Below are 16,977 nucleotides of genomic sequence, written 5' to 3' on the forward strand. Positions count from 1 at the left end.
CAGCAGAGGCATAAATTCAGTGTTTTTTAGCTCAGCATGATATGTTCAGATGTCAACAACTGCCAGGATTTAGACATAGATATTCTGTAGCTAAGGCAGAAACAAATGAGGGCATGATAAGCTAATGCCCTGACCACATACACTGAACTTCCCCTTCAAGAGAATGTTAACTCTCCCCAGTATGTGTTCCCGCATGATGCAAGATGGTCCTGTTTTACAGTGGTTGAAAGTACATGACAGAATTCCAGAGCTTGTTACTGATTCTCTGTGTATCTTTGGTGTTGAACAATGTCTTAAATCGTAGCCTGTTTTTTTAAAGCAAATGAGCTCCAGAGAAACTTATGCTCAAGTAAAAAGTTAAAATCAGAGTTGTTGCAATTATTACTATTTGGGCACATCTACATGTGCCCCTACAGCACCATTGTTACTGCACCCTCATTTAGTACTTCTTAAAGGGCAGGGTCTAAGAACCCACACATGCACATACTAAAAAAGGGTAAGTGTACTTCCTAAGGGAAGTACTAAGTGACAGTGGCGCACAGCTATTTTTAACTGCTACATCACCATAGCAACGAGCTGTAGTGAGGAAGTGCATTGCTACAGCGATATAACTGTGGCATCATGGTTTGTGCTTGCCAACTCTACGTCACTGTATCATGTTGCTACAGTGATGTAGCATCTTGTGTATACGCAACCTTTAGGTATTAATATTCTATATTAAACAAACCCAGTATGTAACCCAGAGTTCACTGGCCTATTTTCATAGGGTGGGGGAGGTGTTCGTGTTTTTAGACCTTGCCCTTTTTTACTTTTCAGGAAACATTTGTTAATTCTGGATTTTTTTTATATAGGTGTTCATTGTTTGAACACTTTATGCAAATGTATTTCAGTCTCCCACGCTGAGTCTACAAGATATTTCTTTTGATGTTAATTTTAATAGCTAGCTCCATGCACAAATTTAAGAGCCTGGATATATAACCTGTAAAATTTGTATACATAATGGGACAAATTCTCAAATACTGTCTCTCAAGTTGTCTTATCTGTAGCCATTTCTGTAATACAATTCAACTTTTCTGTCTAAACATCCTTCTCAATGTAGAATTAGTCAGTTATATCCCATGGGCCTGTTTCTGCTTCTTGAGTTTATAACTAAGTTTTATGAACAGGAAGAAGGATATCATAGATTACAAGGTCACATGGGCTATTACTATACAGACCTACATACACATTTAAATTTTGCTTACTCGCCACTTTTCATGAGTGTTCCTGCAAACAGTTACTTCTGTGTATACCCATAGAAAGTATGGATTATATCATGTCTTGCATTATAATATTGCATCCCATCCAACCAAATAACATGGCTACAATTAAAACTGTTGAACCAAATATTAATATATTTTTTATGGCATTCACTGGCTTCAATGTCTTTAATTTTTTTTAAGTGACTGAAGTAACAAACAATAAATTAGGGCTGGTCAAAAGATCTATTTCATTTCAATTAATTATTTTCTCTTAATTTATTTTCTATTAATTACTTTGAATAAAAATTATTTTTTAGTTAAGAAAAGAAATCTTTGGAAACTTTTCAGCTGGTTTGGGGTTGGGGTTTTTTTTTGGTTATATTAGTCAACATTTTGGGTCCAACATTTTTGTTCTCTTCCTTAATAGACACTAGAATATTAGTATTACTCAAATAATAGAAGGACAAAGTCCCTATATGAGTCACTGTTTTCATTAAGTTTTAATACCTTAATTGTATATATAAATGCAGAAAGCACAGTTCTCATTTTAATTGCTAGAGCTCCATGGACAGACTTGGGAGCCTAGATAACTTGTAAAACTGGTATGCATAATAGAACAAACCTTCATAAGTTTATGTGCAACTAACCAAGGTAGATACATATATAGCACAAGGTTCCATGACCTGTAGTTCACTTCATCAGATGCTACAGTTCATGAAAATGTGTGTTGTATATATAGATGCTACAGTTCATGATTTTTTTGTGTGTGTATTGTGTGTGTGTATACATATATGCCCACCTCTTCACCTCTCTCTCTGTCCGTCTCTCTCTCTACGTAAGTATGTATGTACGTGCGCGCGCGCGCGCGCACACACACACACACACACACACACACACACTGGAGAAGTGGGTCCCAAGGAACTTGAGCTGAGAGTTAAATAAGGTATGCTGGGCCAATATTCATGGTCACAAAGGATTCTTAGGTAGGACTTGGTGGAGCAGGGGAGTCTTAAGTCTTGTAGTTCACTTTACATGGCAAAAGAAGGATGCAAGGTGCTACCACAAAGGAATTAGTGGCTGAGCTACAATTATAACAAAGGCTATCTCCAAACTAGGTGAGGACTTTGTGGTGTAATCACCCATGCATGGGACTATGAACTCAGCCTGCAGGCCAAGGGAGAGAGAGAATCTGAATGCCCCCTCCTAGGCTGGAGTGCAAAAGCGAAGAACAGTAGGTAGCAGTGTCCTGTGAGCTGCCTGTGACTTTCTCCACTTTGTAATTTTGTTCTGTGCTAGGATGCAATGATCACAGCACAAGAAAACAGAACAACCTTTTGATTTCAAAAAGCTTTGTGTGTATGAGGGGGGTGTTTCTGTGGGTGTTTCTGTTAATGTTATAATTTGTTTCTTGTACTGCTGATTTGTTGATTTAGTCTTGTAGGATATGGGTGTAATATTGGCTAGGTTATTCTTACTTACATTTGCCATGTTCTTTGGATCCTTCCTAATCAAAAGGATAGCTAGAATCTGTAAAAGGAAATGCCTTTTGCTCTGTGCTAGAAGATTATTTGACCGTGAAGAATAGAGATACTTCATTTTCTTCAGGCATCTTGAGTTTGATTCTTGTTTCATCATGTGAAAACCTGAACACTCTGTGCTGTCTATTAAACTCTGTTAGAATGTACCCTTTTGGGTGTAAATAGTTGTTCCATTTCTCCTTGGAGAAAGCATTTTGTCTTGGGGTTCTACAGATGTACAAGCCCATTGTCCCACCTTAATTACGTGACAAGTACCTGAGGGTGAAGTTACACATTATACTTGGACCATACTAAATCTGTGGAATGTTAAACAGTGTTAAAGTTGCAACTGCTCATAGCATATTCTATGTTAGGGGTTAATACTGTTTCTTTTTGGAAGAGCCCTGTTTTTCTATTAGAGGGTTAGTGAACAGGGATGTGGGTGAGACCCAGGGCACCTGGACTCTATCCCTACTGGGGGAGGGCAGGGACTTGGAGTGGTGTATTTTGGGATGCTGGAGGAGTGCAAATAGTTTGTTTTAGTTCTACAGAGCATACTGCAGTTATCCTAGCATGAGCTAGGTAGCATGGCCCAGAGTTAATCCTTACCTGAAATGACCTAATTTCCAATTTGAACTCTGAGACACTCAGAGGATACTTAGCAAAAGTTTCCAAGCTTTAACATGTGAATGTTCATGTTTTAAGTGCCCTTAGTATGGTGTAAGTATAATCTGTAACTTCACCCTGAGATGAAATGTGCTAATGCTTTTTCCCAGAACAGTGCTTTGCACACCTTTAAGCTAATGGAGGCTCATTCAAATTAATTGCCTTTAATTCCAGGAACAAGCCTGCCACAGGGGCAGCAGTGCAGTTTGGAAAGGCTGTGTGTGTAAAGGGATGCAATGCTCAACTTGTGTCCCAGGCCTCAAGTGAGATGTCTGTATGAAGCCTAAGACTTAGCAATTCATCAGTTGGCTCTTGTTTCTGTACTAGGACAGATACATTTAATATTCATGTATCACATTATATCACTTGACTTCTTACTTCTCAGACTTTGATAGAGATTCCAAAGTGCTGTAACTGTAGAGACACCAACAATCTTGAACTAGTACATGCAAACTTTTTAAACCAAAATGTCCACAGACTTTGCTAAACTGGCAGGATCTTTTGAAAAGAGCATAATTATTCAAAATCCATAATTCATTAGGTTTTAGAAAGCAGCAAAACTTTTTTCAGGCATATGAGGATAATATATTCATCCTTAATATTCATTAAAGCTTTTTCCTCCACTAATCTTTCAAACACAAACCCCAGTATACCAGCTGAGAGGCTCAGAAACCACCTGGAAAATATTTCCAATTTGAATGCTTTAAAGTAGCATACCTCAATGGTAGGTGTGCACTTCATATGTATTTATACACAGTTTGTACAGGCACAAATATATTAAATATAGAAACAAGCATTGTGAGCTTACTGTAGAGAGATCCAGTATGAGACCATGCTTTACTGGCTCCACTGTAGCACAGTGTAAATGTCTTCATTTTATGGCATGTTCTGAAAGGTGGTAACAACTAGGGGTGTGCAAAGTGTGCCATATTTGATTCACATTCAGCCCTATTCAGGGGACAGTGATTCAATTTGTTGATTTGGACCACTATCCCGATTCGATTCAGCCAAATCTGAATCTGAAGATTTCATGCTGATTCAGTGTCATGCCTCGAGTAGGCACTGTGAGTATAACTCTGCCCCTAAGGTCAGGGTCCCCCAAGTCTCCTGCCATGATTTGTTGGTATATGTAAGAAGGAAGGGGTTCAGTGGTGTTCTCGTCCCATATGGACCCAAAGACAGGGTATTCACAGGTGTTCTGTGGTGTTCCTTGGGGCTTCACCTCTCCTACACCCTGTCCACTCACCAACTGCTCAGGGATTCAGATCTTTGTCCCAACGATATAACTGGGTCCCTTGACTGTGGGGTATGGTGTTGGCTTTGGTAATCCAGCCTGCTGCCAGGATGTTGATAAGCCTGGAGCTTCAATTCCTGGTCCCAGGGGTCTGAGCCACAGGCATCTGGTATCCTCCCCAAGAAGGACGCCCCTTGAATACTTTAATGTTGAGGGGCTGAAGACAGCCTGTCCCCAGCCTGGTGCCAGGCGCTGCTCCCCCTCTTCTGCTGCAGGGCAGTGCCTTTAGTGCCACCACAGCCAGGACCCAGAGTCTCTGCCTGGCTTCCGTGCTCCCAGATGGCTTCCTCTCTCCTGCTGGCTTCTGGCGGGGTTTTTTAATTCCCCATGACAGTGGCTCCAGCTGCTGTAATCAGCTGGCTTCCACCCTGCCTGGGAAGCAGCCACTTAAAGAGCCAGTGAAACGCCAGCTTGCGCAGCTCTTGCTCCTCCCCCACCTGCTCTGGAGGTGAGTTCCCCATGGTGCAGGTGGCTTTCCTTTTCCAGGGGCTTTCTCCTGGCATTTCTGAGGCCTGTGGAGGTTTTTTGCTGCCACACAGAGAATCAGTGATTCAGCCATAGACACAGCTTTAAATGTTTTTTCTACATACCACAAGGTACTACATACCTCAAGGTACCAGGCATAGCTTGTGAATGCTGAGATGGTGGGGTGCATGGAGCGTCCCACAGGAGCATGGGGGCCCACCTTGCAAGCTCGGTGGTGGATCCGGAAGTGGACCAGAAGTACTTCTGGTCCACTTCTGGGTCCACTGCTGAGTGCACAGGCGCTGAGTGCTCCAGCTCAGCAATCAGCCACAGGGGGACCCTGGGTGCCCCCCCACCAGACTGAGGAGGCACCAGTCACTGAGCCGGGGGCAGAGGGGGGGTCCCCCATGCTCTCTGCAGCGGACCCAGAAGTGGAGCAGAAGTGCTTCTGGTCCACTTCTGGGTCTGCTGCCTCACATGCTGGGGACTCCCTGTGCTCCCGTGGGATGTTCCATCTGCCCCACCACCTCAGCATTCACGAGCCGCCTGGTACCTTGAGGTATGTAGAAAAAACATTTAAAGCTGTGTCTATGTCAGAATTGTCGAATCTCTCCAAATCGATTTGGAGGGTTCCCATTCAATTTGGAGAGATTAAAGGGTCTCCTGATTCGATTTGGATTCGGAGATTTGGCCACCAAATCAGGCCAAATCTCTGCTGAATCGAATGAGCAACCAAAGCTTCACACAGCCCTAGTAACAATTATGTACGTTTCCAAAAAACCTATAGAAAATGAAGGTGTATTATCATTCCTCTTTTCCTGCCCTTACCATTGCAATTTGAGATATTACAGTTTACTGTGTTTGTGCAGACAGTTACCTTTGGAATAACTTTTCATGCAGCATGTCTTATTGCAGGACTATAGGTTAATAGCCTGAAAGGAGTCTACTAAGGCTGACTGATCATTAAAGAAGTATCCTGTTACCATGGCACTGAATGCATGTAGGTGGTGGATCATGCAACTATGGTTTGAATTCAGTTGGAACTTTTATCCTTTTAATTTTGATCAGGCAGAGTTGTGAAACTTATTTTATGGGAGGGAAATTGTGAAGGGACTTAAAATTGATGTGAGCAAGAAAGGGAGCTACCTGGAGATAAAGTTTTTTGGTTGATCTGACTTCTGGGTCCGGAAAGATGTTTGTAGGGTTACTAGTCATTATCAAGGAAAGGGTGGTTAAAAAGCAAAGGAGTTGATGTGTAGCTAGTCTTTTTTGTGTAAAATGCATGAGAGAAATTGTTTCTTCATTTAGGAGAGTGATTGATCTGCAAAAGCTCAAGACTTATCAAGTGGAACAAGACATCTTATGAAGACATCTGGGAAGAGAATTTCTTCAGAAGAACAGATTCAGTGAAGCTTTAAAAAACTGCATTCTGTTACTTACTTTGAACACTTTTACTGTTACGCATGTACACAGTAATATCCATGGAATAAGTGATAGCCAAGAAAATGTGTTATCACAATCCCAAACTGTGGGTAGGGTTATATATTATTATCAGTTACTTTAGTGCAAGCATGGAGTATAGCAACCACCATAATAAGCTTCCAAAAAAAAGGTGATGTGTGGTCAGACCAAGGAATCTACTTTTGGAACCTTGTAAACATTAATTAAAAATAGAATTATGAAATATCAAAATCAGTACATAGTGAATGGGGACAAATAAGCATAGCAGAAAACTAAAAAACCTAAAAGAACATCATAAATAGAATGGCATTGAAAATAATACTGAAATAGGATAATGTTTATTTCCTCAAAAATTGTATCCTTCCCTCACCTAGAATAGTTCATTCAGTCCTAGTAACTTTCTCTCAAAAAGGTACAACATAAGTAGAAAGGTTTCAGATATATGCAACAAAAATGGTTAGAGGGATGGAGGAGACAGCATAAGGAAATGAAAAGTCATAGCATGAATAAAAAAAGATTGGTGAGAGTCCAAGTTACTTTGGGTAAAGACTATAAAAAAATTCTAGTGAGGTAGTGCTGAAAGTCTGCAGTAAGCCCCCGGGTTTGGATTTGAATATGATTAGAGACATCTGTAACGTTGTTAGAGAGAAGATGTCATTATAGGACACTAATTTCCCAGATATAGATTAGGGAACAAACGCTGCTAAAAATGGTAGCCCACGTATTCCTGGATTTGACAGCTAGCAGATATCTTCACCAAATAGTCACTAAACCAACAAGTGGTGTTGCTTTTTTATACTAAGCCTTGGTGAGTAGATCTGGCCTGAAAAGTTCAAGAACTTGAATACTGGAGAAGGCTTGCATTTTTTTTTCCTGTAAGTCAGAGGCCCCAAAAGAGGAATTTTCTAGCCTAAGCAAAATAAAAAATTGTAAAGGACAACTCTGGAATTAGCCATATGAATAACCACCTCAACAAAGATATTAGGTGTATACAGAATATCTATATGGAATACAAACACAATTAATCAGCAAAAAAGTTGTCTTGAAGCCCTAATGTGACTTGCCAAAGATCTAACACAGTTAAACCTTGCTAAAAAAGCCAAAGAAAATAGGTAAAGTTTTTTACCTAGATCCATAAAAAGAGAAAAAGAAAACAACTGGGATGTCTGCAGTGAAAGTAGGGCAAAATTAAGCATTATCTCAGTATAGTGCAAAAAGCTGAATATTTTGCCTCTGTTTTCCATAAGAATGTCAATGTAGAACATGGGGGAATAGGCACGATAGTAAATGGGAATGAATGCAGAGATATTAAAATTGCCACACCAAGGTGGAAGCAAAAGTGAAAGATTTTAATATGCTTAAATTATATCTTTAGAATCTTGGGAAACTAGTGGAAGAAATGACATGTGAAATTACAAGTACAGTTGCAAGTATTTTATTATCTCTATCAAATGAAGGGTGTTACTGTCTCATTGGAGAATAGCAAGTGTAGTGCATATATTTAAGAAAAGGAAGAGGTCATCCAGGCAACCACAGATGCAGTCATCTAACCTCAGTCATATTGAAGACTCTGGAACACCTTATGAAGAAAAGAAAAATTAAAGGCATTGCAGTAACTAGAAAACTGAGATGAAATGTGACAAGGTTCAACAAAGGTAAATTGCACCAAAATAAACTGATGTCTGGGTGTCTAATAATCTGGGTTTTTAGAAAAAAAAATGCAGCAAACCTAACCTTCTTAGACTTCACTAAATGCTTAATTCAGTGCCACTTGGGTAAATATTACGTAAATTGGAGAAAATTGATTCTGATCTAAGAATTATAAATTTGATAAGAAACGGAGGGTAGCAACAGACGTCACCAAAATGAAGCAAATCAGCTGTGGTGAGACATGTCCCCTTGCCTAGGGATTCCCTATGCTAACCCATACATCTTCACAAAGCATGGGCTGGCGTAGGTGCCTGCAAGGAGATGCTGGGCAGCATGGGAATTTTGGGCACCCTGTGCCTCCACAGCAGAACCTGTGCTGATCTGTGCCTCTGCGTGAAGCACAGGCCAGCGTGGGTCTCAGCAAGGAGGCATAGGGGCAGAATTCCTGGTGCCCCATGGTCAAAGTGGGTTCCAGTGTGGAGTGCACAGATGCCAGGAAATCCCTCTATTTTGGGTCCTATGCCTTCAGGTCAGTGTGAGATCTGATTTGGAGGCACAAGGCACTGGGAAATTCCTCTCATGCGCCTCCTTGCATTGGCCTGTGCTTCAGATGGAGACATGGATCAGCGCAGGTCCTGGTGCAGGGTGATGCGGATCAGCATGGGAGCCGGGAAACTCCTGGCATGGAAGGGGGTAGACAGGGGGAATTCCTAGAGTGGCATGCTGGGAATTCAACCCCTCCCTCCCCTCTTTTGCTAGTATCCATGCACACCTGTGTTTCATGCAGAGGTGTGATGCAGGTCCTTGCATGGAAGCATAGGGTGCTGGGAATTCACAGGGGCTTTCCAAACTTAGGGAGAGGTGCCCCTAGAGAGGGTGGGTCTTCATAAGCAGGGAACTGTGACTTCCCCCACTTAGGCACTCCTTGATTCTCTGTAAGTGGAGAAAGCCAGCCATGTGCTCTGGGAGCTTCAGGGGCTGATCCTACCTGTGATATGCAGAATCAAGCCTGTCAAGTACCTGGAGCAGCTGCCCAGGGTGGCTGCAGAGTGTGTGGGCAGCTCCAGGGTGTTCACACACTTCTGCCTTGGAGCAAATAAATGTTCACCACAATAAAGCAGAACAGTGTATTACAACCTCTTTTGCAGCCAGTGATGTGGTGCAAAAAAGGCTTAGGGACATTTGTTTGATTTGCCATTTGTTTTTCCATATTTTTTTTTTTTTTTACATGGCACAAATGCGATGTCAGATGACGTCTGTTTCTACCCTGACTGAGGGGGAGGCAAATGGGTGATTCATCTCTCAGCACAGGCAAGCATGAAGGTTCTTCCTAGTGTATCAGTCTTGGAATTGACCTTAAGTAACATCTGCATTAATGATTTTGGCACAAAAATTAGGAGTATGCTAAAGATCTTTGACAATTTTTTGAGACACTTGAACACAGAAGTAGGAGAACCAGGGTATCAGAAGATTTGGAAGACCTTAAGCTTTAAAGTAATAGAAATGGGCTGAAATCTAAAGTTGTCTATACATGTACTCATTCATGTTCTAATTAGAACACTCCAGTGTCACCTCACCATCACATATAGTAACCCCCCCACACATTTTTAAATGGCCACGGGGCACTTTATCTAAACCTTGTTGAATGAGCTTTAAATAAAGTGTCCTGCGGCCATTTTAAAATGTGTGGTGGCTAATGCACATAATGGTGAGCTGTTTTAATTAGAGCAGCTGTCCTGGAACCAACCAATCTAAAACGCACTCCCCACCCCAGCTCCAAGCATGTGTATAGGCAGACTAAAAGTATAAAATATATGCAAATTAGGACCAGATCCTGTAGGTGCCTTAACGGGACTTTAGGGGAAGAATCCTATTTTACTTTGTGTCCAAATGGCACTTACAAAGCCATATAATTTCTATTTTTGGTACTTACACTTTGCAGTCCATATGCAGTGTAGATATTCAAGTATCCACATGGCTACTGAGCATGCTCAGTGGGCTGTACTCTGACTGGGCCAGTGTCCTGCTCTGTATGTGTGCACCTGACCATAAGTCCCAAAATTATAGCCAAGCAAAAATATGGGCGAGGCCTGATCTCTTGCACGCTGAAGACATCCAAGAGGGAACCCACCTCTTTAACTTAGTAATTAGGGGTCAGATAGTGGCTTTCCATTTTCTCCTTCTGTGGTTATTTGTCTTTTAACCAATGTTTGTCTTTTTCTGGATTAAATTTAGAAGCACGCTTCATTCCTATATCCAAAAAAAGGTGGAAGAGGGTTTGTGTGTTTTTCTAAACATGTAACATACTCCATTCCCCTGCCTGAGGAAGTCATACCAGTGCTCTGATATACTGTTGTTAAAAATGTAACTCCATAACTTTTCTGAATTTCGTGGCATGCCAGCTAAAAATCACTGAGTTGAAAATCGCTGAATTAGATCCAAATTCAGAAAAGACGTGGAAGGGAGCATTGGGGCTAAAAAATTGAGAATCACTGATTTAGCTGGTGCAACTTGACAGTGGTAGGGGCAGGGTGTCACTGCTTTTTCCACTGTCTGCCCTCTGCTGACCCAGGTCTGTAATTCAGGGGCAAGATCAGCCCCTAATTCTGAGACACCTCTTTCAGGGTCTTACGTGCTGGTGACCACTCCTGTAGCCTTTCTCTTCAGGGACTCTGGCATTCCTATCTGTTCAGCTTGATTACCCTAGCCAAGGCCAGGAATGAACCTTGAGGTCCCTTCCAACACTGTGATTCTATGATTGCTCTCTGCAGTTTAGGTGCAGCAATACCAGGGGAAAAGAATTGTTCAAGTCAAAGGACAGTATTGGCCAGTGGGTAAAAGCTGCTCATGAATAAATGGAGACTGGTTATCTGAAGAAAGTTTCAGATCATTAGAAGAATGAGACTCTGGAAGAGCCTTCTAAAATGTGTATTGTTTCCACTAATCCTAACCATGTTTTGAAATATAGCTTGATGAATGATTGCCTGAACTCAGGGACCCAGAAGATCTTTTCCAGTTCTACTTTCCTGTAGACTGCAGTATATGTGGTGTGGAACAGGCGATAAGGATTTTTGTTTGCTCCTTCTTATAATACAAGAGGGAGCCACTGATGAATTTTCAAGGCAACACAATTTTAAATTAATGAAAGGAAATACTTTTTTTCATTGCATAATTAATGTGCAGTTTATTGCTACTCTTGGTGCTAAGAGCTTAAAAAGACTATTCAGAATAAGTCTAAGTGTAAGTATTCTGATATTCTGATAAGAGTCCTGTATTGTTTCCACCTCACAATTGGGGGAGATTGGTACAGTATCTGATTTGATTCTCCTCTCACATAAGTTTTATTTCTCCTGATGTAATTCCACGAATGCCTGTAGAATTATCTGGGGGAAGAATGTCCATAGAATTGCATGAAGGAAGAATCAGGCCTGTTTTTCTGTATGGTGATAGATGTGTGAAATGTAGCACAGAATGCTGATTTCCGCCCCACCCCACCCCACCCCACCCCATTTTACCCTTAGTAGTCTATTGACAAGGATACTCTACCTTGCTTCCAGCTGAGGAATAGGAATCAAGTTAATTCAGCTTTTATCTTACTGATTGCTGCCTCCTATTTTTTCACTAGTTCCATCTGTTTTCTTGATCATTTTTCTTTCATCACTTTCCAACCTGTAATGAGCCCCACTTCACTTAAGAGTTCTTTCCCCATACTGCTGAAATAGGGCCTTCTTAGACAGCTAGGCTAAGTACAGGCATTATCAAGAAGGATGTGGAGAAGCTTGAGAGAGTCCAGAGAAGAGCCACGCTCATGATCAGAGGTCAGGAAAACAGACCTTATGACAATAGGTTGAGAGCTATGGGGCTCTTTAGCCTGGAAAAGCGCAGGCTCAGGGGTGATCTGATGGCCACCTATAAGTTTATCAGGGGTGACCACCAGTATCTGGGTGAACGTTTGTTCACCAGAGCTCCCCAAGGGATGATGAGGTTGAACGGTTATAAACTACTGCAAGCCCGTTTCAGGCTGGACATAAGGAAGAATTTCTTTACTGTCCGAGCCCCCAAGGTCTGGAATAGCCTGCCATCGGAGGTGTTTCAAGCACCTACACTGAACACCTTCAAGAGTAAATTGGATGCTTATCTTACTGGGATCCTATGACCCCAGCTGACTTCCTGCCCTTCGGGCAGGGGGCTGGACTCGATGACCTTCCGAGGTCCCTTCCAGCCCTAATGTCTATGAAATCCCTATTATGCTTTCAGCATGCAGAAAGTGCTCTGAAACTGTAACTGAACAGGCATTCACGGCTCTTAGAATGCCATAATAATAGTGGACCACTCTCTAAGTTAACCCTCAATGGATGTGTACTAACCTAAAGCACTTTCTATTCGAGCACTTTTTTGAATGTGTGTGCCAGAACCTGAGGCTTAACTTAGAACGCAATCACTGCCATCTCAGGCCGTGTTGTACAGGGCTGTGCTCTAGCCTCTGCCTGAGCTCTGGGATGGTCCAGCCCCCTCCGCTGTCACTGACCCAAGTTAGTGATAGCCTCTGATCCCAACCTGGCTTACAACCTCCCTCCAGCCAGTTGAGCTGCAGTCTGGCCTGTGGGGAGAAGGGATCTGGGGGTATGTGTTCTTGCAGCAACCCTGGCTGGGTAGCAGTGCACTGCTGCCTGGCCAGGGCTGCTTCCAGGATGGGCTCTGGGGCTTATTTACCCACAGCAGCCCTGGCCAGGAAGCAACACACTGCCCCCCAGGTAGCTGCGGGGGAAAGGGGTCTGGGATCTGTCCATACCCAGCCTCCGCTGACAGTTGCCAGCTGGTGGGGGGAGGCAGGGCTAGGGAAGGGGCCCACTAAGGCAGCCTCTTGGGAGGCATGAGGAAACGCCTCCAGCAGCCATAGGCTCTGAGCCCCCCACACCGAATAGAGAGCATCTGTAGTGGGCTCCCGCTGTAACTTATCGCACTTTAAGTAAAGCGCAGTAAGTTAAAGTGCTTCTGCCAGGGGCTTTTTGAATGTCTGTACTTAGCCCTAGAGCCTGCTTGCTCCTTCCCCACCATTAGTGTCTTCAGCTTAGAACCACTGTTGTTGGTGCTATCTTTGTCCTGCCTTGATCACAGACCTTGAAGCAGGGGTGTTGCTGGCAGCTTCAAGCCTGGAAATGAATACAGGGTAAGTAGCTAGCTTAGAGAAGGAAGATCCATTCACTATTTGCTCTACCTATAAGAACAAATTCCTGCCTTCCTGTGATCACTAATACCTCATTTTTTCCTGCACAATCTTTCCTAAACTCTTGGGGCATTAGGTAGTCTAGAATATATAAAATGTGTCAAGATCAGCCAATGCTGTAAAGGATAAATTAAAATGCTTCTTGTTCTGAAGGAAGGATGAACTAGGAGATGTTAGGGAGGAAAAGAAACAAACATGTTTAGATACATTGCAAAGACATTTTCTGAGCACTGGAATCTGTGACACTGTTCATTCTCCTTTAAAGCAAAGGAAATTGATATTGGCATAGAATATCTGTCATTCCTCCTCTTAATCTGGCTGCTCACATCTCAAGGAAATGGATACTTGCTTTGCATTTTTAGAAGGGCTGTCAAATTTACAAATGATCTCATCCTTAAACCTGAAAGAAATACCTCTGTAACATTTCTGCTTTGCTAAAGGATACTGAAGGATCACTCTTAGAGATACCATAGGAGAAATAATTTAATGGATTTTCTGAGGAGTCTGAAAATGGCATTTTCCAGCTTACTGTGTATCTTTTAACCTGCAAGTCTTTAAAATTTCTCATGTGGAAAAAAAGCATATGAGACTTAATGCACTTTGAAAAGGGTTTTAATGTTGGCAGGTATTCTTTATAAAGTTTAATTTGCTTTTATTTTGAAGGTGTTAATCTTTAAACAGCCACAAGTATCCTCACAACCCTTCCCCCAATTTGGCTGGTTGCCAGGGTGACTCATGTCTCTACTGTAGTTATAGCTAACTTATTAATGTAAAGATTAATTGCATTTGAGAAGAACACTAGATTCAGAAGCAAGTCTGGGATTTCCTCTCTCACTCAGGGAGGGTACTGGAGCTCTCAGTATTTTTGAGCAGTTTGGATAGCTGATTGTTGGATATTCTCACAAAAGAGTTACAGTTGTATGATTGTATTAGGGTAATATTGAGATTTTTGTTTCTGTTGGGGGGTTTTTGTAATGGTAGCATCAACATAAAAATATTGAAAAGCCCTTTAAGATAACTCTTCCATTGTATATTGCTTTTTTGTATTTGTCCTCTAGATTGCCTAGGCCACCAGAGACTGTTCTGTACAAGTCTTATTTTCCTATTAAGGATCTTTTGGAAACTTAACAAATAATATCACATATGAAAACTTGACAAAAGTATTAAAAATTCATACTATTTAAAAAGAAAACATAAATGGCACAAATTGTCCCTTTTCTTTTCTTAAACACAAGATGGACAAGTAGTTCTAGTAGCTATTGGAATGAAGAGCGGCTTTGCCGTATTTAATTAAATATAAGACATTTTTTTCCCCTCCCATCAGCATAGGGGGGAAGCCCCTCAATTTAGATTAATTTAGGGCCTGAATCAGACCCACAACAGCCTCCTTCCTTCCCCCATCCCCACACTTGCCCTCTGCAGCATCTGCCCTTTCAACCCTCTTCCCAACCCCTTACTGTCAGGCACAGCTCAGCTCCAACTTGGGCTAGATTCCCTCCAAGGCATGAAACATAGGAAAACTCCATCCCCTGCCCAGCCAGTCAACAACATCTGCTACTGCACGGCCTATCAAAGGCTGAGCTTCCACATGCTTTGCTCTGTGACCCATCAGGAAACAGCCTGAGCAGCATCTGACAGCAAGGGGTGGGGGGAAAGAAGCAGCGACTTGGGGAGTGGATGGGGGGAAGGGGCAAAAATTGTTGGGCGATGGGTGCAACGTGTCCTATGCTAGTGGGAAGTCAGGTGGTTGGGGGGGGCAGGAAGCCTGCAGAGGAAAGAAGTGTGGGGAGCAGACCCCCCCACCCCAGCCAGCTGACTGCCCATAGTCATTGCTTTCCTTGCTGTAGCAGGGGAGGGGTGTGGGGGAATGAATTTAAGACAACCCACTAATAATTAGATTCTATATCTGGAAAATCATAAATTTATAAATTTTCCATATATAGAATCTAATTAGGTGGGCCATCTTAAATTCAGGGTAATCTTTAGATTTAAATAAATATGGTAGTTTTTAAGTGACTATGTTTTATGACGGCCTTCATCAGATACTAATTCCTGCTGGAGACTTTCACTAGTATTGTTTAGACAGATTCATCTTCTAATATTCCGAATCCCTGGAAGTACATTATCAAAACTTGTTTGCTTGGAAAAAGCTAGTATGCAGGGAGACCAGTGGATATTGTGTACCTTGATTTTAGTAAGGCTTTTGATACAGTCTCCAACAACATGCTCACAGGCAAGCTAAGGAAGTATGGACTGGATGAATGGACTGTAAGGTGGATAGAAAACTGGCTGCAGCATTGGGCTTAGAGAATAGTAATCAATGGTTCTATGTCTAGATGGAAGCCGGTATCAATTAGAGTGCCCCAGAGGTCAGTCCTGGGACCAGTTTTGTTCAATGTCTTCATCAACACCCTGGAAAATGGCATAGCGTGTGCCACCAGCAATTTGCAGATGACACCAACATGGAGGAAGTAGTAGATATACTGGAGGGTAGGGCTAGGGTTCAGAGTGACAGATTGGAGGACTGGATCAAAAGAAATCTCATAAGGTTCAACAAGGACAAATGTAACGTCCTGCAGTTAGGATAGAATAAACCCATGGACCAGTACAGGCTGGGGGTTGACTGGCTGGGGAGCTGCTCTACAGAAAAGGACTTAGGAGTTACAGTAGACAATAAGATGAATACAAGCCAGCAGTGTGCCCTTGTTGCCAAGAAAGCTAACGGCATACTGGGATGCATGGGTAGATGTGTTGCCAGTAGGTCAAGGGAAGTGATTATTCCCCTCTATTCAGCACTAATTGGGAATGGTCCACCTTTGAGCAGGGGTTGGACTAGATGACCTCCTGAGGTCTCTTCAGATTCTAACTTTCTATGATTCTATGTCTATTGTTTAACATCTTTTAGTGCTAATAGTACTATCAATGGACACACGTAAAATAGTGCCATTTAAGGGAGAACAGTACTTCTGTTATCTTTTATGTACCTTGTCCATTTCTCCATAATATTAAAGTGTTTCACTTTCCTTAACCAACAATCACACAGACTTTGCTTATCTCATTATACATTGCATGTAAATACACAACTACCTAATTGTTTCTTATAGCTAACAGCCAAAATTTAATGTGTCTTAATAATGCAGGGTCATCTGTGGATGTGTCCATTATATAGATAAGTTCTACAGAGCAGAATAGTAGTATTAGTAAGATCTATAATTTCATGCGTCTGAAAGCCTTCCTGCCCATCTAGAGCTAGGTCTACAAAAGACAGTCTAGCTGGGAATGAGTCATTCCTCTGGCAACCAACCACTGGCTACCATGGTGAAGGAAACCAACACAGGGTTGCCAACTGTCCATAAATTTATGGACACTGTAAAACCCAAGCCTAAAAACACTTGTCCATAAAATCTATAAGAAAATTGTGCTGTCTATAAAAACAGGAAGGCACAGAAGTTTCAT

General features: G+C 42.1%; 1 protein-coding gene across 4 annotated transcripts in view; it reads left to right on the forward strand.

The window, feature by feature from the left end:
- Window positions 1-16,977, forward strand: part of DCLK1 (doublecortin like kinase 1) — a 408,479-nt gene that overhangs the window by 211,535 nt on the left and 179,967 nt on the right. Inside the window, exon 5 of one of the 4 annotated variants that reach the window (XM_059716073.1) lies at window positions 6,492-15,164. The exons of the other annotated variants lie outside the window; for them this stretch is intronic. Within the exon in view, the coding sequence (XP_059572056.1) occupies window positions 6,492-6,499 (8 nt within the window). The 3' untranslated portion in view covers window positions 6,500-15,164. Of the gene's footprint in view, window positions 1-6,491; window positions 15,165-16,977 lie in introns of those variants that run through there. 4 annotated transcript variants of the gene reach the window in all.

This window comes from Alligator mississippiensis, chromosome 1 (genome assembly GCF_030867095.1).
Source record: "Alligator mississippiensis isolate rAllMis1 chromosome 1, rAllMis1, whole genome shotgun sequence".
Taxonomy (NCBI): Eukaryota; Metazoa; Chordata; order Crocodylia; family Alligatoridae; genus Alligator; species Alligator mississippiensis.